At 32.4% G+C, this 24,570-nt stretch overlaps 2 protein-coding genes across 2 annotated transcripts in view; both read left to right on the top strand.

Annotated features, from left to right (window-relative positions):
- LOC105802850 (transcription factor bHLH67) overlaps positions 1-23,929 on the top strand; it is a 38,665-nt gene extending 14,736 nt beyond the window's left edge. The window contains exon 4 of the mRNA XM_052623025.1: positions 23,379-23,929. Coding sequence (XP_052478985.1) covers positions 23,379-23,381 — 3 coding nt within the window. The 3' untranslated portion in view covers positions 23,382-23,929. The remainder of the gene's footprint in view (positions 1-23,378) is intronic.
- Positions 19,873-22,843, top strand: LOC105802851 (transcription factor bHLH67). Its single transcript, XM_012634734.2, is given in 5 exon segments — positions 19,873-20,484; positions 20,862-21,527; positions 21,628-21,808; positions 21,811-22,019; positions 22,197-22,843. Coding segments are annotated over 5 exon segments (1,158 nt in total). The 5' UTR covers positions 19,873-20,451; the 3' UTR covers positions 22,266-22,843.
- Positions 23,930-24,570: the final 641 nt, after the last annotated feature.

Below are 24,570 nucleotides of genomic sequence, written 5' to 3'. Positions count from 1 at the left end.
AAACTAAGAAATCGTGAGTGAATTGAATCATGTTGATTAGTATGTGTATATATAAAAGATAAGAACTGTTTGGTGATTTTTATGCGCAAACACTGCTATTAAGTTTTGTTTTGCAAATACATTAAATTCAATTCATATTTCATTTTATTGTTTATGTATTAATTTCAATGAGATTAAAATTAGCAATGGTAATGATATTATTTATTATATCAGTGAAATTAAATGCTCTAGCTAGCTATAAGATTAAAATTAATAGTTAAGTATATGTTTGGATTCAACCACAACAAGAGAGGTAAGATTACTTTTGTCAATAAAAAATACTATTAAAGACCTTTGAATCAAAATATTAAAATGTGTACATATACAATTGATATTTTATTTTATTTTATAAACTTAAAAAATAATTAAAATTTTCTTTATGGCATATAATAATTTTATTAATAATAATTAGAACAAATCGTATTAAATAATTTTTTATTATTTTTAAACTAGTTATTTATAATTAATTAGTATTAAATTTATAATGATAAAATATATAATTATAAGTTTGTTGTATAGAGTTGTCACACGTCGCATGATGATGTCATAATCTACAATATATATTATAAATCAATAAAAATCTTTTTAAATTTTAATTCCATTTTTTTCTTATTTCCTTATTTTCCCGATATATCATTCTTCTTCCTTCTTCCTCTTGTCACTTTGCATTTTTCTTTTCCGAATTTATTCAACATTTCTAGGTTGAAAAATGTCAACATTTCTAGGTTGGATTTTTAACACAACCTCAAAACAATTTTTTTTACCCCGACACTTTTTGGAAAATATATTTTTTTAGTGGGTAAACATTTTTTAAACCATCTGAAATTTTACATACTATTTCTTGGCACTATTTTAGAGTATAAAAAATATTTCCCACAAAAAAAGTGATTGAAATAAAAAAAAAGAAATTTCAAAAAAAAAGAAAAAAATTAAAAAATATTTTTGTGGGTTGAATTTTGTGCTGAAACTTTCCAGATCAGATCTACATTATTTGAGGAGGCTCTAGTTCAAATTTTGTGATTTTTAGAAATCGAGAACACCTTGAACGAAGTTTGTCATGTTGCTTCGCAATTTTTCGGGTTTTCAGGTTTCAACAATTTTGGTTGACTCTTAGCCTGAGGTTTTTAGTTGTTTTTGCTTTTTATTGTTCCTTTACACATTCTAACACTTTCTTGTTTCTTGTGTTAGTAGGTTAAAGCACGTTGCATATTCCTTCCGTGTTGCAGAATTTTTTGATGTCTAGCCGATTTTGGACTCATTATGTGTAACAAGTCGATTTTTAATGGTTTCAGGATCACAATTTTCTATCGTGTCGACTCGTAATTATTACTCTTAGATTATTTATGGAGTCATTAGTGTCGTATTAAAATTGGTTTAAGAAATTTTAACGTTTAAATAGTTAATTAAAGAAAAGAACTAAATTGTAAAATGTGCAAAACATAGTAATTAAAGCATTTGGATGATTTAAATGACCTAATTAATAATGTGGGAGGACCAATAAGAAAATTAGTCCTTGTTTTAGATAGTGGACGGTAATGGGGCTTAATTTAAAGGAAACAATTGAAAGAAAATAATGATAATGGCAATCTTGTAAATTTTACAAAATTAAAAGAAAATTAAGTGAAAAATAAAACACTTTCTTCTCCATTTCTTCATTTTCATGCCGAACAACCATATCTAGGGTGAATGGAGCTTTGATTTTCTTATTTTCATTGCATGTAAGTGAATTTGATGCCCGTTTATTGTAATTTTTATATTTTTGAGATCGTTGCAACTAGGTCCAACTAGCTCATACATTCGTTTTTGAATCTATTAAAAATTAGAAGTTGCCATTAATGAATCTTGAGTGTTTTTTTATGATAACCATGTATTTGAAGCTTTAGTTGTGTTGTTTGATGATTATGTGAAGTGATTTTTGTTAGATTTTGATTTTAGGATTAAATTATGAAAATGTCAAAATTTTAGGGTTTGATAGTGAATTTGATGTTTATTAGGGTCTATTTAAGGGCCTAGTATATTCAGCTGGAATATTGACTTGAGAAAAATGGTTAATTTGATGAATTTTGGGTTAAGGGACTAAATTGAAAAAGTTGTAAAAGTTAGGGATAATTGTGTAGATTTAAAAATAAAAGGGTATAAAATGTCAAATGAATTGGAAGATGAAATGTAAGCTAATAATTGAAGAATTTTACATCTTAGATAAAGATCTAGTTGATACTCGTGGAAAAGGAAAAATTACAAAATATTTCTTAAACTTCTGCAACTACTACAATTCAGTCCAAGTAAGTTCGTACAGTTCATAACTTAACATCTTTATGGAATGTTTGATGATAACATGTAATGTGATACTTATATTTGATTTTAAATGATGTAAGTTATTTGAGGAAAAATTGTTGAAATTCTATACTTGGATCAGATTAAACGCGAGATAGGGTATAGTCGAGATATGGTGTGTTATGAGGGATTGGAGTGGAGACGGTTGTGGAGTGATATATTTATGTATCCCGAGTAAACCGAGGTTCAGCATTTGTTGCGAAATCTTGTGTTATACTCTCTATTTTGGTGTGTTTCATTTGATATTCTGGATGGCAGGGAACATTCATGGTTGTATTATTATTTGATTTGTTGTACTTACTTCGGTAAGATTTATCGTTTTAATACGTCAAATTTACTAAGCTTCATTGAGATTACTTGTGTTATTTATTGTTCTTGTAGATACTCAGAAGGTTGGATGATCGAATCAGCACTCAAGTCACACTATCCATAAATTTCTGTAATTTTTGGAACGTTCATTTCAGATTATATGACATGTAATAGGCTTGTATGTCATTACTAATGTTTTGGGTAGGTAAAATGTTAATTATGATTTTGTGTGTAAATTGCTAACTTTTATGATACATGTGCATGAGGTAAGATTTTTCAATGCAAATATGAATGATATGTGTTAATGTAATGTTGTCTTTGAGATGCCTATAATTGGTACATTGGTTAATTGTTAGGTTTGGTGAATTGATAAGTTCTGATTGATGAATCATTTTGATGTATAATTGTATGTACTTGTGGTATCAATGAGGATGCATTGGTTTGGCACTTAGGATGTTCATTTGACATGTTTTTGGCTTGTTTAATGTCACTTTGAATAGGTTTTTTGGCTGGAAAATGGATTGCATAGAGTCTAAGTAAGTTTGAAATGGTAAACTTGTTGTTTAAGGTTTATTTTGGGTCTACATGGGCGTGTGACTCAGCCATGTGAGACATACGGCCGTGTGTCATCTGACGAGCTCTTAGGGTGCAAGTCAGTGACTTACACGGCCTAGCACACAGACGTGTGGGGAAATTTCGAGTGTTACACGGCCTGGCACACGGGTGTGTGACATGGCTGTGTGACCCTACTCAGAGAGTTACACAGGTGAGGACACGGGCTAGGACACGGCCGTGTGTCCCTAGTTCAAAGGTTACTTAGCCTGAGACATGGGCATGTGTCTCAGCCTTGTGACCCTTGTATTCAAATTTTTGTAACTTTTCCTAGACTTTTCAAATGATTTCAATTTAGTCCTAAGTTGTTTCTAAGATGTTTCTTGGGCCTTGAGGGCTCAATATAGAGACTGTGTGTTTATGTATGAATAGTTTATATTATGTTTATGATATTGAAGGAAATTAAGTTTAAATGTTTCAATTGTACGGTAATGCTCCATAACCTTGATCTAGCGACGGATATGGGTTAGGGGTGTTACATAGTGCTATTAGGTTTGCTTATTTAGTTTGATTTTAAACACTCTGATTGATTGATATAGACACTTTTTAAAATACTCACAATGTAACACTCTTAACTCGTATCCATCGCCAAAACAGGGTTACAGAGCATTACCGGAGTTTACAGAACAAATAGATAAAAATTTCAAACATTTCACATCATATAATATTCATGTCGTAAACTGAACGAAATCAAAGATATTACCCCTTATATGAGCCCTCATGGCCCAAAATATGCATTAGAAACAAGTCGGGACTAAATCGGATACTCAAAGAATTTTTTGAAAAACATTAAAAATTTTTAAAGCTGCAAGGGTCACACGGCCGTGTCCATTCCCGTGTAACTCTCTGACTTGGGTCACACAGCCAAGCCACATGGGTGTGTGGCTTGGCCGTGTGAGCATACTAACTTGCGCAATTAAAAAGATGTAGGGGACACATGTAACACCCCTAACCTGAATTCGTCGCCGGAACAGGGTTACGGAGCATTACTAGAGTTCACAAGTTAATTATCAGACATTTCATTTTATGTAGCATTCATATTTGAAACCAATCAAAATTAAAACATTAATGAGCTAACGATGGCCAATTTAACTTATACATGCCATTCAATGCATTATTCCCCTAACATGCACAAACTCAACATTCAAGTTATTTCAATAATTTCCATGTATCAATAATATATATACCATGATTGATGAGCTCATCAATACCTTGATTTCCATTCCCTTGTTTTTTTCCCATATTTATCCCGTTGAATTTTTCGGAATTTCGATGGATTTTCAGGGGTACACTTTAGTGTACAAATCCGGGTCCGTCAATTCATATTCATGTGCGCACATTTTCATTTCAGAGAGCAAACTCCCGCGAACCTCATCTTTACAGCGGGATTACCAGTCCAGGCTAAATCCCCTGCAACGGCAATTACTCTAATGAGCTTGGATCCAATTACTACCAAGCTAAATTGAACCCTAATTGGATTTCTGTCCAAGCTAAATCCATTTTCCACATATTCTTTGGGAGGGCTATATCAGGATAGGATCACCCATCCGGGCTAGATCCTTTTTACTTTCAATTCCTTTTCAAGATCCATCGAATTTTCCTTCCATTCAACTGAGATTTCTTCCCATTTTTATCAAATATATCAATGTTTCATCAATTTTCATACAATTAACATTCAAATCATATTCACATCAATAACAAACATTTCAAGCATTTAAGAATATAATTTAAGTTACACAAACTTACCAGGCTAAATTGCAGAAATATCAAAATTCAGGGACATTTTGGTAATTTTCTATTTTCCTCGAATTTCCACCCAATCTTGATCTAAATTAATATTTCATTCAATTTATTAATTTAAATAATAAAACAATTCATTTCATGCAATTTGGTCACTTTTTGACATTTTTACAAATTTACCCTTAAAATATTACTTTTATTCAATTTAGTCCCTGAACCTAAACCATGCAAATTAGCCATTTTTAATGAAAATTCATGCTAGTTGAATAATCATATATTTTCCTCCTCCTCCTCTCCATTCCACATCCTTAATGTATATAACATGCTGTCCACTTGAGTCATAGTCACAAAATTATTCATATCTTGAGCTAAGTAACTCTGAATTGAGATTCGTTAATTTTATCTGAAACTAGACTCACATATCTTCTTACTATAAAATTTTCAGAATGTTTGGCTTAGCCAATAAGTACAGTTTATTCTTTAAAGTTTTCCCTATTTCACTTCCGACCCCTCTTCACTAAAAATTAATTATATCTTTGTACAGAATTCGTATGATGTCCCTGTTGGTTTCTCTTGAAAATAGACTCATTAAGGATTTTAAAAATATAAATTATAACTCATAATTATTTTTTTACAATTTTTAATGATTTTTCCAAGTCAGAACAGGGGAACCCGAATTCATTCTGACCTTGTCTCACAAAATTTATGATATCTCATGATTTACAATTCCATTGCTTACAGCATTTATTCTATGAGAAACTAGACTCAATAATATTTAATTCAATATTTTATTCATAATCTAATTCGATTTCCACAATTTATGGTGATTTTTCAAAGTTAACCTATCTGCTTGTCTAAAACTGTTTTAGTGTAAAATGTTGATTACTAAATTTATAACACCTTTATTTCCTTTCTCTATAATATTTCCCATCACTTTCTCTTATTTTCCTTCACTAATATATCAAGAACATTAGACTTTATTTAAGAAAACTCTACTATAACATCATTTCCATCCTTTTTCAATAATATAAAACTTTAAAATATATTGAAATATTGATATTCTTACCTTGTGCTATTGATTTCAATCTTTAACTTGATTTTCTCTCTCCTCCAGCTTCTACTTCTTGAATCTAACTTGATAGTCTAGCTCCCTATAGTCTCCTTATCAATTTTCTCTCTTGGTGGATATGGAAATTTCTTTGATTTCTAAGTAAAAATGGTGAATTTTGGGTGGGAGGACCAAATTGTAAAGAAAGCAAAACTTTCTTACTTCTTTTCTCTTCTAACGTGAAATGCATGGAAAAATGGTGGAATGGATGATTCTTCATCTTGCTTTTCTTATATATACTAAATAAAATACTAATAAAATAATAAAATATCATTTAAAAATCAAATTAAAATATTAATAAACTAATATTTATGTAATTAATTAATATAAAATATCTCCAACATCATCATTATCTTCTAGATTTCTCTCTCTTCTAATTGATCATTTTGCCCTTTATAATCTTTAAAATTCCATCATTGAGTCATCACTGTATTGGTGGCCAGGGATGAAGAAAGATATAGTCGAGTATGTTGGTAAATGCCTGACTTGTCAGCGGGTAAAAGCAGAACATCAGGTATCGACAGGTTTGTTACAGCCCATTACTATTCCTGAGTGGAAATGGGATTGCATTACCATGGATTTTGTTATGGGATTGCCATTATCGTTAAGTAAAAAGAAAGTCATATGGGTAATTGTCGATCGACTCACAAAGTTAGCTCATTTTATAGCAGTTAGAACAGACTAGTTACTATAGAAGCTTGCCGTGGTTTATATTCGAGAGATTGTTAGATTACATGGTATTCCTGTATTAATCATTTCAGATCGAGATCCTCGGTTTACATCAAGATTTTGGAAGCAGTTACATGAGTCGTTGGGTACACGGCTTAATTTTAGCACTGCATTTCATCCGCAAACTGACGGACATTCCGAGCGAGTAATTCAGATATTGGAAGATATGTTGAGAGCTTGTATCATCGACTATGCGTAAGGTTGGGAACGATATTTGCCATTAGCAGAATTTGTTTATAATAATAGTTTCCAATCTAGTATTCAGATGGCTCCGTATGAAGCACTATACGGTCGAAGGTGTCGATCACCAGTATGTTAGACAGAATTAAAAGAAAGAAAAGTGATTGGGCCAGAATTGATTCAAGAGACAGAGGAAACAGTTAAAAATATTAGAGATAGACTGAAAGCCGCATTCGACAGACAGAAATCTTACGCAGATTTGAAACGACGAGATATTGAATATTCCGTTGGTGGTAAAGTATTCCTCAAAGTATCGCCGTGGAAGAAAATTTTGAGATTTGGTCGGAAGGGAAAGTTGAGTCCACGTTTTATTGGGCCGTATGAAATAGTTGAAAGAATCGGACCGGTTGCGTATCGATTAGCCTTACCTCCAGAATCACAGAAAATTCATGATGTTTTCCATGTCTCGATGCTTCGGAGATATAGATCGGATCCTTCTCATATCATTCCCACTAAAGACATTGAAATTCGATCTGATTTAACTTATGAAGAAGAGCCGGTTCAAATACTAGCTCAAGAAGTGAAAGAATTAAGAAATAAACGAGTTCCTTTAGTCAAAGTTTTATGGAGAAGTCATAGTGTGGAAGAAGCGACTTGGGAACCAGAAGAGACGATGAGAGCACAATATCCTCATCTCTTCTCAAGTAAATTTCGAGGACGAAATTTATTAAGGGGGGAAGAAATGTAATGACCCAAAAATTCAAGGGCATCGGAAAAGTATAATATCGGGCATCCGTCTTAGTAAATTGAGTTTGAAAATAATTATTAGAAATATTTATTAAACTAGTTGTGTGCTTAATTAGGTTTTAGATAGGTGAATTTAGCTTAATTAAGAGTAATTAGTAAAAAGGATTAAATTACAATAGAAGTGAAAGTTTAATTATAGATTAAAATAAAATAAGAGGGACTAAATAGGTAAATAAGCCAATGGCTTAAGATTAGGCGGCAATACATGGAAAAATCTTAGATTTTTCTTGATTTATATTATAAAAATATTATTAAATTAAAATATTATAAATTATATTAATTAAAATTAAAATAATATATTATAGGAAACAAATAAGATAAAGACAATTGTGTGATGATAAATAATACATGTGTAAAATATATAAAAACACACTTGTAATAAAATAAAATATTTTCTTATAATTTAAGTAAAAGATATTTGTGAATAAAATATTATTATATGATTATTATAATATATTATTATTATTATTATTAACTAATGCATAAAAGAAATAAAGTAAGTAAGTAAAACAAAAGAAAAAGAAACAAAAGAAGAACAGAAAAGAAACAAAGAAAGAGACGAAAATAGGGAAGAAAAAGGAAAGAAAAGAAAGAGGGAAAATTGAGATTTTGAAGCTTGAAGTTTAATAGGTAAGCTAAATCAAGTCCTTTTCTCATAAATTTGATATTTTTGGAACCCTAGAGTGAAATACTCTTGAATTTAAGTTGAAAATTTGAAAGTTAATAGATTTTTGAGTAGGGTTTATGTTGAATAAATGATGGAATTGAGGTTTTATTTGATAGAATTTCTAGTTAGAGTTGATAAAAGGATTAAATTGTGAAGTAAGCTATAAGTTTTATGTTTGTAGGGATTAAATTGAGGAAAATTAGAAATTAATGAAATATGCTGAAAATTTGGTAGTTAAATTTGAGTTTAGAAGAAATTTGAATAGAAATAGAGTGTGAATTAAATTAGAAAAGTAAATAAATTTAGCTAGGATTAAATTGGAATTAAAGTATAAATTAGATAGAAATTTTATTATTATTATAAATTAATGTTGTAATTGATTTTGTAAATTATTATTATTTTTGTAGCTAACAAGGAACTCGAGGCATCGGCACACAAAGGAAGGGAGAAGGTTATTGAGGAATAATCGAGCAAAATTCGGGTTTGTATTACTATAATTCAAATTATTTATTATTTGATGTTAAATTTAAATTATGTGTATGGTAAGCATATGATAAGGTAAGTGACTTTATTGAATAAAATTTGGAAAAAAAAAATCAAATTGAATGAGAAAAGTATGTGTTGGTATTGAACTCTGTTTAATTAGTGAATGGAAAAAGTATAATTGATATTGAAAATGAATTTTTTGAAATAAAAGTGAAAATTAGATTGTGAAATTTATATACCCTATTAACTAGTTGGGCTGAGTCAGATATAATTGGCATGCCATAGGATTTAGAAGAGTATGGGATTTATCGGCTTTGCCGATCAGGCACTTTATGTGTCGTATCTCAGGAACTTTATGTGTCGTATCAGGCACCTCGTGTGTCGTTTTAGGCACTTATGTGTCGTATACTGATCAGGTACTATGTACCGTTTTAGGCACAATGTGCCGTATTGGTGTGTTTGAGTTGGAATCCGTGTATCCGTCAAAGTCTAGATTGTTAATAGGGTGAATAATTGAAATAAGAAAATTTAAAATTGTGGATTGAAATTTGAGATTGAAAATGAAAGGCATGAATTTAATGTTTATGTAGTGATTGAAATTATTACATGTGATATTGGATTGAAATTGAAGAATAGCTAAAAATTGTATTGTTATTGTTAGTTAATGAAAGTTTATAAATTAATTGATATTTAAGAAATCGGATAGTTACATGCTTGGTAATTATAATTCTTTGTTGTTATTATAATTTGAATTATGGTAATACCACTGAGTATACAATACTCAGCGTAGGGTTGTTTCCATGCTTGAGTTAAAAGGGATTAGAGTCTCGTTCAAAGATCCGGACAATCCCGACTCCGACATAAAGATTTTGGTGATGTTTTCTTCCTTTAAGAGAAAGTGGCATGTACATAAGAATTATAATAGTTATTTTGGTATGTTATATAGTTTTGTTGTAAAGTAAGATATTATGTATTTTGATGATTATATTAGCAAATTGGTAGAAGTCCTTTATGGCATTGGTATCAAACTGAAATGACTTGATTAGTTTCATGTGTTAATTAGAAATGATAATAGGATTTTTATTAAATAAGTTGTTATGTCAATATGTCAAGTAAGATTTAAGTATATAAATGCCTTGGTTGAAATACTGGAATTGGGTTGGTTATGTTTGAAATTTTGCAGGGGGTTGTATGTAAAAATAAGCAGAAATGCTGCCGAAATTTTTATAAAAAAAATGAATGAAGTCAATTAGTAAAATTGATATAATTATTTGTAAATTGTTTGATATGTCATTTAATGCCTCGTAACCCTGTTCTAGCGACGGTTTGGGGTTAGAGGGTGTTACACATACAACCAATATGTCCTTAGGCACTTCAATTGACAATTTAAAGGCATGTCAACAAGTATCTCAATTTACCTAAATGACCAAATTCATGTATGCATATTCAAACCACATTTTACTTTCTTTCATTCTACCATATCAAACACATAATAAATATGATAAGGCCATTTATATACACATCAAAATATACCAAACACAAGCCATTCAAATGGCTAGTCTCAACAAAACATCTATATGCCAACATTTGGCCAAAATAACCTATACATGCCATTATACCCGAGATTAATTTACTGAAAGTACCAAAACGACTAATGGATAGTATGAAATAACTCCGACCAGCTTCCAACCCGTACACGCTTCCGAATTACTATAAAACATAGAAAAATAACACAGAGTAAGCATTTAAACTTAGTAAGTTTGTATAACACAGAATTTAACTTACCATATATTCATACAATAGGTAAGTAAACATAACATATCACAACCAATTTGGCCAAAAGTCTAAGCACATGATCACCAACATATTAGCCATTAAAATCACATATAAGATCCAGCACACATGGTTGAATTCATCAAATAATCACATTTCATGTTTTTCATATAAATACCAATAATAGTTCATATCGAAATCATATAATATTGTAACAGAATTGTGCCCGTTGAACCATTTATAATATTGTTGGATACAGGGGTAGTACACACGAGGTGTACTGAGTGGTAATATGTCAATTCATATTAATGTATGCTTATACGAGCTGTAAACAAGAAGCTCCTCTGAGTTGAATAATGGGAAGCTCATGCGAGCTAAATATCGAGAAGCTCATGCGAGCTGTATAACAGAAAGCTCATGCGAGCTGTATAACAGAAATCTCAAGCGAGTTGAATATCGAGAAGCTCATACGAGTTGTAGTGTGTCCGCAACACATGCAAGACCCCAACCAAATCGATAACCCTAATGACATGTCATTTGTATCCTACGAATTTCTAATGTTCAAACAGGTCTCAGTAATTGTCAGATATGCGATCGATATTTATACATGGCAATTATACAATTCACAAACAAATAATTCAATTTAAAACATATAAATGTACAATTTAATTACACGAACTTACCTCGAAAAGTTTACGTAGATATGAAGGCGACTATTCAAATATTTTCTCTTTGCCTCGATCTAGCTCTGTACGAGGTTTTATAGGATCTATACAAATGAATTTAACTTATTTCAATATAATTCTCATTCAATTTAATCCAACATAGAATTTTGGCAAAATTACTATTTTTCCTCTATACTTTTAATTCATTTCAATTAGTCCCTAGGCTCGGAAAATGACTTTCATGCAATTTAATCCTTACTCAAGCCTAGTCAACTTTTACACATATTAATAGCAACCCACATAACTCACAATTTCACAATTTAGCCATGAATTTACCATCTTTTTCAATTTAACCCTTAATTGATAATTTCATCAAAATTCTCTTTACAAAAGTTGTTTATCTAACAACAACCTTTCATTTTCTATCATAAAACTTAAAAATTCAAGCATACTCATTAATGGAAAAACCCTAATACTTTAACGATTTTGCAAATTAATCCCCGAGTTAGCTAGATTAAGCTACTACGATCTCAAAAACATAGAAATTATCAAAAACGAGACAAAGATTCATACCTAATTGACCAAAATAAGGTTGTCCAAATTCAAGCTTCCAGGGTTAGGTTTCTTTTCTTTTTTAATGTTTGGTGGATGATGATGATAATAGATGATATTAGTTTATTTTATTAATTTTATTATAAATTTAATTGCTAATTTTCAAAATTACCCTTAACAATTTATTCAATTTCCTATGATGACTATTCATTCTTAACCATTAATCAACCTTAATGATTAATTACCATATAAGGACCTCAAATTTAAAATTCTATAGCTAGTTAATCCCTTTAGCTATAAGAAATCAACTTTTGCACTTTATGCAATTTAGTCTTTTTTATCAAATTAGACATGTAAACGGCAAAAGTTCTAAACGAAATTTTTATACGATATTTCTACCATATTGTAGACCATAAAATAATAAAAATAATAATATTTTGTCTGACTTCGGATTTGTGGTCCCGAAACCACTGTTTCGATTTCACTGAAAATGGGATGTTACACACAAAGTTAATTCTTACGTCATTGAGAATTTGATTTTTATTTTTGAGTGCATAATAGTGAGGTTTGCTTAATTTTTCTTTTATTGAGTGTTGTGTTCTTTTCAGGCTTTCCTAATGATTTACAATATTATGATTGAGAAGTTGAGAAGGGATCAAGAGGTTCGTAATGCTCAAGATCAGCAATGTGACACTATTCTAGACACGATAAAAAAACATTTGGAATGTCTAAGTACAAAAATTACGTCAAAATCGTTATTGGGGAGATAAGATTGATCAACCTCGTCTTCGTGCAAATAATGCTCGACTTGTCTCTCGTGCAAATGATAAGACTTTGGTTAATAATGACCGTAGGCAACATTTTTTTGCTAAACCAAAGTTCAATTTTCCACCATTCCGAGGTAAGTACGAACTCGAAGCATATTGTGAGTAGGAATCAAAATTTAAACTTTTGTTTCGTTATTATAAATGTCAAGAAGAGGAAAAAGTCTCATTTGTGACCCTTGGATTTTCAAATTTAGTTGGTGGATTCAACTTGGAATTGATCGTTAAATAAAATTTAAAAGGGTAATTGAAATATGGGATGAGTTGACACAAATCATACGAAAGCGTTTTATCCCACCTCATTATTATAGAGATATTAAATGGAGACTTCAACGCATTGTTCAAGGTAATCGATCTGTTGATGAGTACTTTAAGGAGATGGAGATGCTTATGCATAGAGCAAATGTTCGAGAAGATGAAGAGACTATAATGGTGCAGTTTGTAGATGGTTTGAACATTTCGATAGCCAATGTTCTTGATATTTAAACTTACATTGATGTTGAGGACATTGTACGCAAGGCAATTGAGATTGAACGGTAGTTTCAACAACGTCAATCTCGTCCATTTAGTGCTTCACAATATTATTGAGGTACGAGTTCTATTCTACTTTGAAGAATTTAAAACCTCCTTATGCTACTACTAAGTTGTCGCCAAAATAGGATGAGACTAAACCTTTTGAGTAGAAAAGTGGGGTTCCTACAAAACCTTCTTCTTCATCTTCTAAGCAGCCCACTTCTACTACTTCTTCACCAAAACAACAAAGAGCTCGTGAAATTAAATATTTTAAGTGCAAAAGGGTGTGGGCACTATAGTCGTAATTGTGTCAACATGAGACTTTTGTTGATCAAATAATATGGTGATTATACCTCTGATTCCGATAAAATAGACCCAGATATACCCAAATTAATTGATGATGTCGATGATGGAGGTAAGTTTTATGGTGAAAAAGAGTTGGTGGAACCATTAACTCATCCTCCTTGTCTAGTTGTGAGGCATACCCTCAACATCTAATTGAGGGATGATCATGATCTTCAAATGAGTAATATATTCCATTTGAGGTGTTTAATTAAAGGTAAACTTTGCTCATTTATCATTGATAGTAGAAGTTGTGATAATGCTATGAGCAACTACTTTGTGGATTCTCTTACTTTGCCATGTAGCAAACACCTTACACCATACCATCTTCAATGGCTTAACGAAGGTTCAGAGGTCCGTGTGATAAAATAATGCTTGATCACTTTTAAACTTGGGACTTACATTGATGATGTTTGGTGTGATGTGGTTCCCATGCATGCTGCCCACTTGTTACTTGGTAGACCATGGCAGTACGATCGTGATGTTATTCATCATGGTAAATTAAATCGATATTTATTTATTTTTCATGGGAAGAAGTACATTTTCACCCATTTGAATCTGAAAGATATTCACAATGATCAAATCAAGATGATGAAGTTTTGTAAGGAGGTTATGGGAAGTAAGACACAAAATTCAAAAACGGCTGAGAGAAAAGAGGTCTCTAGTGAAAATAGCCAAATTAATGATGACCCAATGGTGAGTGCATCCTCTGGTGAGAAAAAAAGAGTGGTTCAAAATTTTTATACAAGTGGAAAAGATGTGAGATGAGCCTTACTCACTAAACATCCTTGCATCCTTGTCTGATTTAGGCAAAATTATTTATCTTTGACTAACCTTCACAACTCTTTGCTTAGCTTCAAACGCCATGAAGACATCTCAACCTAGAAATGTCAAGATCCCATCCAAAAAGTCGTCACAATTCTACTGATTTTCCAAACTTGAAAAGTGGCAACTTCGGTGAATGGAATTTAATAAATTTCACCCCATCTGTGCATGTATCATTCCCCCGTTCCTCAAAATGATTCGTCCTTGAATCTTGTATTTGATCGAACCCTGATTTGATTTGCTTAGCCTTTGATATTGTTATTGGGCCTTGAGGTAGTGTGAGCCCATCACATTCGTGGGTCTAAAATTAGGCCTTGTGGCTCACATCACTTTGTTTTGGTACATTTTAGGCCATTTGGTTCCTATTCTATGCTAAGCCAAACCATTAGCTCATTTGGTGTCTAATGCACACTTATAACCTGCACAAAATCAGTCCAAAACATGTTTAACCATTCATATAACTTTTTCTAAAGTTCCATTCCAACATCTCCACCAATTTGGCAAAAATAAATCAGTTTAAGCTACACCAATTCAACCATTTAACCATTTCTCATGAATTACAAGTCATTCTATATTATTTAATAATATTTACAGGCTCGATTGTCAGAGAACAAGACTTTGAAACTACTATTTTCGGCACCACTAAAAATTAGGCTGTTACAGTTGAATTCTCTCTCTTTTTTTTCTTCTTCTTCTACGTTCGAGCATGGATGAAGGAAAAAAGATGAATTCTCTTTCTTTCCACTATGGTAATTTTATTTTATACATTTTATAATATAAATAATTTAATTATAATCTTTATAATATATATAAGCTATTCACCTACCCTCCATTAATGTTTCTAAGATAGTATATTTACCATTTTAGACCTTGGTTTAATTGTTATATAAGTCCTTAAGCCTTTGGCTATTAAAACCTTCAATGATAACATTTTTACAATTTATTTTTGTACCTTAATTAACAATCAATTCGGAAAAATTACTTATCTAAAATTTAATTCACCAATATAATAACTCGATTTATGAAAACAAAATCCCAAAACTGTCTTTTCCAACATCATTGAAAATCGATAGTTACAATTTAGTCTAAATTTGAAGCAAATAAATCACCAAATCCATTCAAAATTTGTTCTTACATGTTGATCAATTTTCAAAATTAGGATGGCTAAATTTTCTGAATAAATAAAATTTCAAAATTGAAAAGAATGATGCATATGAAATTATTCGTCTTTGGGGAACGTTGAATTTGAGTTTATATATATTTACTATTTTTTTATCTCGTGCATCAATTGTATGTATTGATTACAAAATATTAAATTTATTCATAAAATTTATTTAAAAATTTATACATTTTCACAAAAGATATAAAATAATGTATTCTAAATGTTGTATAAAATATTATATATTATAAGCTATTTAAATATTACATTTTAATACTTAAAATTGTTATATTGTTGACTATAAAAAATTATAAATTCCATATAAAATTATAAATTTTATTAGTTAAAGTGTTTTTAAAATTTTAAATTATTTTAAATATTTTTTATACTAATTATAAGCTGAAAAATATTTATATTTTAAAATATATTATAACTTTACAATAGTTAAAGGAAAAATTCAAAAGAGAAACCTTACATTTAATTAAAGCAGTGTTGTGGTGTGTCAGACAACACAAAAAATAATTTTTCGTATTTTGAAATTATTTTGTATATACATGAAAATACGAATATTTTTAAAGAATATATTGGTGCCACCACTATGTCAATAAAAATTATTTTTAAACAATATGATTGCATGATGATTGAAAAATGGGGTGAATGCACGGTAAAAAAATCCTATTTTGTAATTAATTAATTTATAATATACTGTTGTATTTAATTATTGTTTTTGTATTATTTTTTATTAAAAAAAAAAACCCCGATAAGGTTCCTTGCAATCTTTGGGCTTTGATTTAAGCATGATGATATAGTATTGAAGGTAATATTTACGAATTTTTATTTTTAACTGGCTCTTCTATGTCCGGGCCTAATAAATCTATGAACTACAGGACAAGACCAAAGTTAGGAGTCCTGTTTAGAAAGAGAATGCCCCCTGGTTGTGTGGCTGAAGACGTGCAAAATAGTTTCAGGTTGAAAATGGATAAACGGCAGTTCATATGGATAAGATATTTTAAGACATCATCAAATGAAATCGGTGCCCACAATTCTGAGGCTTCAACTTTATCACTGCTTTTGGTGGTGCGAGAAGCTGTGAATATTTAATTATGAACACATTTAGATTCTAGAAAGTAGAGAGTTTGGCACATACAAGATGATCATCTAGAAGGGGTTTTTTTGGTTAATTAAAGAATTGATTGAATGGGACAGAAACCGCCTTATAAGACAGGATTAGTGTATATCGAACAGTTGACAGCTTGTTGTTATGATAGCAACCTGAATAAATTATTACAACTAGGTCTGTCAATCAAGATTGTTGTCTGTGTTAGGCTACTAAAAGATTTGAATCAGAGTTCTGCCTTCACCATCAGGTAATTCCTACCGAAGCTGTAAAATGTTAGGAGGTCCTATTTTTATGAACTGGAAAAGCAGATACAAAGTTAAATGGGATGTGAGCATCACATAAATGGTGTTTTTATCTAATGTTGGAGACAGATACTTAGGACTGTCGCAATAGATGATACAATAACCTTGTTAGTATACAAATTTATACATAGAAATGGGGATAAAGGTTATGCCTACAGAGTATTATCATGAGCTAACAAGATTGATGAACAAACTTGTACAAATTATGTGAGCCCCCAGGGAAATCATTAAAGCTCGTTGGTACATAAAAACTTCAATCTTAACTATTCTCAACAAGAGGAACTTCACGCTTCAAGGCAAAAGACAGATTTAAAAACCCGACATGCTTCTTCTTCCCCTTGAAGACAAATTTCTGTCCTTGAGACTTTAATGTTTTATTGGCTCACAGCTAGTGGATCTGTCGGTTTAGGCCCCAGTCAAAGCTGGTTTCTCAGTTTCTAAGAGAAAGAATATGGCAACACCCCCCACATCTTGAAATCATTTGTCTTTGCTTTGATGATACAGTCTGCCATTAGAACCATTTCCTGAGAACCAAGTTCAATTTTAATCATTTAACCGTTCGAGATAAGAAGCTAAAGGGTTAATTCACCAAATATCCCAAAACTATAGTTCTGATCCTAAATTTCAAAACACTTTATTCCAGTCCTCTAAGTTTTAGCATAGTATCAATAAAGTCCTTCCACATCTCAGTAGTTGAGTTGTATGTTAATGCTAAATCAAATTTTATGTACAACATTTTTAAAATAAATAATTTAGATTGGATATACTAAAAATATAGATTCTGCTATTAGGGTTTTTTTTTTTAAAACGCATCGAATTCAAACACTTTATACAATACATACATATTTGTAGTTTTGTTATTAGATTCATTAAAGAGCACTGGTATTCCTTCATTTTAGGAAATAAATTAGACGTGATTCACATGTCTTCTTTTCCATGGCTAAATTAGTGGGTTTGTTACTCATGTTGATTTAGTGGACATAATACTATGTTTAGTCATTTTTCATGTATATTATAATACGAGTATTTTACTCCAATTTAATGTATCTCCTTCCATTTTGTCTTCTTAATTTTTACCTTAATTATCATATTCATAAAAAATCTTTGGTATCTAAACCATTTTCTTAAGAGACCTGTGATCATGTCAGTATCCGAGTGAACCTGCACTTTACCCAATCATTTTTTAGTAAAAACCTTCATGGAAGCTAAAACTAGTTTTTCTGCAAGGGTCCCTCTCGTTTTCAATGCAGACAACTATCATTTTTGGACAACAAGAATGGAAACTTGCTAGGATGTATTGGATATTTAGGAAGTAATAGAAGAAAGTTATAAAGTTCCTCCTTTACCAAGTAATCTTACCATTGCTCAAATTAAGAATCATGGGGAGAAAATGACTAGAAAATCAAAGACAAAGGCTTGTCTATTTGCTGCAATCTCACCAACAATTTTTACTCGAATCATGATCCTCGGTTTAACAAAAGCAATCTGTGACCATCTCAAGAAAGAATATCAAGAAGATGAAAGGGTCGAAAAATGCAAGTGAACTTGGTGCAAAGAAAATGGAGTAAAAAAACCATCAAAAATATATTCGAACAGATTTTTTAGCATCACCAACAGTGTAAGGTTGTTGGGTTCTAAACTTTTTGATTTAAGAATTGTTCAAAAACTTGTTACCGTGCTTGAAAATTTTGAGACAATTACTATTGTTTTGGAGAATTATGAGGATTTGTTAAAGATTACTTTGGCAGAACTATTAAATGCCATGCATGCTCATGAATAAAGACGAGTCATGAGATATGATGGTGTTACTGAAGGAGCATTGTCAACCAAGCATGAAAATGGTGGCAAAGATATGAAAAAGCAAGGTAAGAAAATTTTAGTGAAGCTACCGTCAACAACAACAGCAGCAAAGGTGGAAGCAAAAAGGGAAAATTTTCTCTATGTCAATATTGTGGTGGAAAAGGTCATCCTCATTTCAAGAACCGAAGAAGGCCTAGTGCAGAATGTAGCAAATGCAATCAATCAAAGACATGATTCTGTAATTTGCAAATGTAAAATTTCGCAACAAGAGCTTGACGCTCAGATTGCATACCAAGACGAGGAGGATCAACTATTTGTAGCAATCAGTTTTTCAAGCATTTTTAAAACATGTGTAGCTACTGTATGGGCAGTTTGAATTTGATATATCAAAAATATAGATTGTGCCATTAAAATCTAGGAGCCTATTTTTTTAAAACGCATCAAATTCAAACAATTCTTTTAATAGGTACATACATAAATGTAATTTGATCATATGTTTTAAATATATTCCAAATCATATTTTAATTGCTATTTCCACTCAAATTGATGGTGAAATTGACAAAATGATATGCAAGAACAATTTTTAAAGTACTCAACCAAAATATTATAGAATTTGAGACTAATTTAGAATCTAAATTATTGTATTGGAGAATGTTTAAGCATTTAATGTAAGTACCTAACTGGGATGTAAATATAACTTAATTGGTAAAACCTTTTTACCCTGGCAACTATATAACCAGACAGATGGTGGAATAAATTTGAGGGGTCGCTGTATCAACCCTGGAGGCAAGGGAACTCTTTAAATTGAGCAATTGAACCCCATGCCATGTGCAAACAGAAAACGAAGGCTTGTATGACTTGCAGTGAAAGGGGGCATTCACATAAAAAGAAAAGCATATATATGAAATAATAATATTTTAAAAACAAAGGAAATGGTGGAGATGCGCTATAAGGAAATGACCCATCACCATTCAGACGGGTGACAAAATCCATAGGAGGACTTTCCAAAGCTTTTTTTCCTTTTGGTGTACGCTCGAAAGGGAGTCCCCACAACTGTCTGTCCCCGCTGCTGGACAAAACTGCCATCGCCAATAATGCTTGGGACCTTGTAAATCAGACAATCCCTCTCTCTCTCCCTCTCTGCAAAACCCTCACCAACCCTCCCACTCCCATATACTCAAATACATACTGTATATCTTCTCACTCTCACTTTGGCTATTTTCCACCCTTCGTTTCTTACCATATCTGTTGCTCGTTTCCTTTTCCTTCACCATTGTTTTATCCCAGTTTCTAGTTGCAGCATTCCAACTCTGTTTACATATTTTTCCCTCTTTTCCGTGAGAGTCCTTCAAATCATTTATTACCAGTACCAGGAAACTGAGGAATAAATTGTGTGTTGGCTATGGGGGTGGTGTTAGGGTCTTATTCTGCTTCATTGGGGTTACATTTATTACTTGTATTGATTTGTTAGCTTCAATATATGGAATGTTGGTGACTGAGAGAGGGACACAGAAGGAGAAAAAGAAAGAATTTAAGGCATTTACTTCAACTACTGCTAAGCTGTTATGGAGAGACTCCAAGGACCCATTAATCCTTATGTATGTTGTTTTGCCTGCTTTAGGACTTTGTGTATCTTGCTGCATTTCATCTTTTCTCGAATCCCGTTTCTAGATTCAAGATGGAGACTGCATTTACTCTAAAAATGCTTGCATTCATTGCATCTTATGTTGTTTTGCAGGAAAATACTAACATCTGCTACTGCACTACTGCTTCTTCTTACTCTTTCAACATTCTACTCTCATTCTACTTTCATTATCTCTTTATCTGCTGAGAGAGACTGAACCATGTGGCCTCCACCCAATTAAATGATATTTTTCTTTTCAAATATCTTTAGATGGTTAGCATTTGAGCCAAGTTAAAAATTTTGCTTATTTCCTTTTGTTTTTGTTTTCTCCCTTCAAATTACTCATTGCAGTTCCTAGGAGAGCATTTGGAGGTGGAATGCTTAGAACAAGGTTTTATTAGCTGTGAGAGATTAAAGCTTGGAGAAGAAGAAGAGGAAGAAGCACACTTTTCAATACCAAGCTTTGAAGAGAAAATGCCATTCCTTCAGATGCTTCAGAGCGTGGAGTCTCCTCAGCTTTTTGCCTTTAAAGAACCCAACTTCCAGACACTTCTGAGACTGCAACACATGAAGAAGCCTTGGGAGCTAAACACCAATCCTTTTATTCCTGAAATGGAAACCCAAGTTCAAGCCCTAGAACTGGAAAGTTGTGTCACCCATGAAACAGTACTCGACTTACATTCACCAGTCAAGTCCGAGACCAAAGAGCTTAAGAAAAGTCCACCTTCAAGCTCATGCGCTGAAGTTCTCAGCTCTGGGTCTAACCAACACCAACCAAAGTCTGACAATTGTAGCGGAGAACCCAACTTGGGCTCCTCGCCGCAGAAGATTTTCACAAAGTCCCCTCCGATCACTAGAGAACGAAGAAAGCGAAAACGAACGAAGGCAGCCAAGAACAAAGAAGAAGTTGAAAGCCAACGCATGACCCACATTGCCGTTGAACGAAACCGTAGACGTCAAATGAACGATTATCTAAATTCTCTCCGCTCTCTCATGCCTCCATGTTATATCCAAAGAGTATAACAATCTATCCTTCACCAACATTTTAGTCCCCCTGTTGGGCTATTTAGCTCTACTTTCTTTCACAAAAAAATCATGTTTGGGTTTGTGTTTGCAGGGTGACCAAGCGTCAATCATAGCTGGTGCAATTGACTTCGTTAAGGAGCTAGAGCAACTTCTTCAATCCCTGGAAGCACAGAAGAGAACAGGAAAAGTCCACGAAAGCAACAATAGCATGTCAAATCCCGCCATGGAAATTCATCAGCAAGAATATGAAAATGGATCTGAAGATGGACATTGCGGGAGGAAGTAAAAGCAGAAAGCAAAACAGGTGCAGCTGAAGTAGAGGTTAATGTAATACACAATCATGTCAACTTAAAGATTCAGTGTTCAAGAAGAGCTGGTCAGTTGATACAAGCCATTGTCACCCTGGAAACTCTTCGGTTAACGGTTTTGCACCTCAACATCACCACTTCGCGAGCATCTGTTCTTTACTCGTTCAATCTCAAGGTAATATTGTTTGTTCTTTTTTAAAACAAGTTTTAGTTTGCGTTTTCAAACTGGTGTTGGAACAAGTCGTGGCTCAAACCCTAGTTCCAAAATTTCTCAACAGTTGTCTTTGTTTTTTTGTTGGTTTTGTTTTGTTTTCTTCTTTATCTGGGTTTGTGTTGGAAATGGGAATGGCAGATGGAGGACGACTCTGCGCTAAGATCAGCGGATGAGATAGCAGCAGCAGTTCATCAAATATTCAGCTAAATTCAAAATTAAAATGAAAAAAAAAAAAAGGATTTGGTCATTATTCATTAGGCAGCTGACTTGATTCCTGAAGCAAAAGTAGGGTAGAAAAGAGCAGACCAGAAAAAAAAGGTAAAAAGAGAAAAAAAAAATGAAAAAAGAGGGGTCCATTCCAAGCAATGCTTTGTTCCACAAAGACAATTGAAGACAGAGCTCTTGATGTTTACATCTTAACTTAAGAAACTTCCCTTGTTTATCACTAATGATTTAATTTGCTTACTTAATAGAAATGATAAATCTATGTAATTTCCAAGTTCCTTTTCCTTTATTCTATGTTTATATTATTCTGGTACTAGCTTCTGGAGTGTGGGGTCAACCGAGGGCCAGCCAGCCAGCCAGCATGCCCTGCTCTGGGACTGGTGGAGGTTTAGGAAAGTATGGGGTTCATCAAGTTTGAAAATTTGTTGTATAAATCTGAATCTCATGATTACACTTTAGCGAATGATGCTCCCCTTTTTATATTGACTTTGGGGATGTACGTATGTATGTTTCATCATTATACAATGTCCTCTCCGCCATTCCTTTTTTTTTCTTTTAAATTTTCCTGGTTGCACCTTTCTTTTTGGACTCTAGTTCCCTTTTGACACACTTCATTTCCAGCCTTCTATCTCAGTGACTCCTCTTTGAAAAAGTCAATTTGTAAATTTAATAATCCATTTGCTAATCTGCTTTGTTTCCCTAAATGTAGCAAGGAGGAAATAATTAAATAAACATTTATGGAAGAAGTTGGTTGTAGGGTTTATACTTTTGAACATTATTATCACATCTAATGGACTAGAATAAAGGAAGGTTAGCAAAATAAACTCATTTAAGCTTAGGAAAGATGTAATAGGAAGGACAAGAATGGCAGGATGGATGGGATTGTACATCTTACAAGTGTTCGATAAAATCCCATGTCTCACGCATTACCAAAACCAACAGAGTTCATGTGCTCATCTCATGTCTCATGATCATGGCTTGGGGATATTCATTGACTTTAAATTTTCTCCAAGTAAAGGGTGTTTGACTGAAATAACAATCTAAATCTTACATGGTTAAATGACATTATCAATGATTTGACCTGCCTCCCTGCAGTGACAGGTTCTTGAGGTGGCAAACCTTTTTAGATAAACACAATGTAGAAGTGATGGATATTTGGGTGGAGGGTACAAAACTACAATGGCAAGAAGAAGAAGAAGAAGAAAGGCGAGGGTTTTGACGGAAATAATAAAAAGTCAAAGGTGCTAATTTGAGGAAGCTTATAGAGCAAGTGAGCAACCCCACTGAAAATTGTCATACGGGTAAGAGAAAGGGAGATAGATGCAAATGCAGAAATGCGCAGCAGCTTAAAGCACACATCCCCATGTGAAAGCATCAAAAGAAGACGGGACCGGAGACAAATCCCTCTCTGATTGTAGCCAATGTCCTAGTCATTTTGGGTCTTCGTGTTCCTTCTTTTTGACAGCCTTTCCCTTCCCAAGCTCAGTCCTAATCCACCATTGTTATGCATTTCATTTTTCTTAAAACCCTATTACAAGCTGCACCTCCATCATTATTACTGTCTTCCTCCTCTTTCTATGCTATCAGGTTCTTTTTAATGATCCTTAGCTCTTTCCTAAGTCAATGAAAGTACTACCTTCATTTCTTATGGTTCCTGAGAATTATTAGCTGTTTAGGCGTACTGTGAAACATTATTGTTAATTAATTGGAAGTGCTAATCTCAGAGCTCAGTTCTTAGCAGCTTAAGAAATTGGAAATGTTATAAAATAATAATAATAATTTAAAAAATCTGCATACTCTTAGAAAGTAGAAAATGCTAACTTGAAGAAGACCTTAAAGAAGTTGCTTTTATCCAACACGTAAACATCTAAACTGATACCTTAATAAAATAATACTACCACTGTATAGTAGGTAGGTCGACAGAGTATAGTGGAGCTACAGCATTGGGCAACGCCAATCATATTATATAAAAAACAGATCCAAGGGGGGAACATTGGTCTGATATTTCGAAAGATGTGAATGTATATATAGCATAGCATATTCAAACTACAAAATTAATCTCTCTCTCTCTCTCTATATATATATAGATTATCGTTTTTTTTACTTAATATATATTTTTTATCGTTGGCATTAGTTTATTTTATTAACTCTAGCTTTCTCAGTTCTCACATTATCGTTGGCATTGCTCAAATTTTGTTTTAACTTTTGGAAAGTAGTCTGAAAAGGTGGGTGTGGTTTAGCAAGGGACATGGCCGTCAGGCGTCAGCTGGGGGAACGAAGGAAGAGG

This window comes from Gossypium raimondii, chromosome 11 (assembly GCF_025698545.1).
Source record: "Gossypium raimondii isolate GPD5lz chromosome 11, ASM2569854v1, whole genome shotgun sequence".
Classification (NCBI taxonomy): domain Eukaryota; kingdom Viridiplantae; phylum Streptophyta; class Magnoliopsida; order Malvales; family Malvaceae; genus Gossypium; species Gossypium raimondii.
The sequence above is the reverse complement of the archived record's forward strand: the minus strand, read 5'-3'. Positions and strand labels throughout refer to the sequence as shown.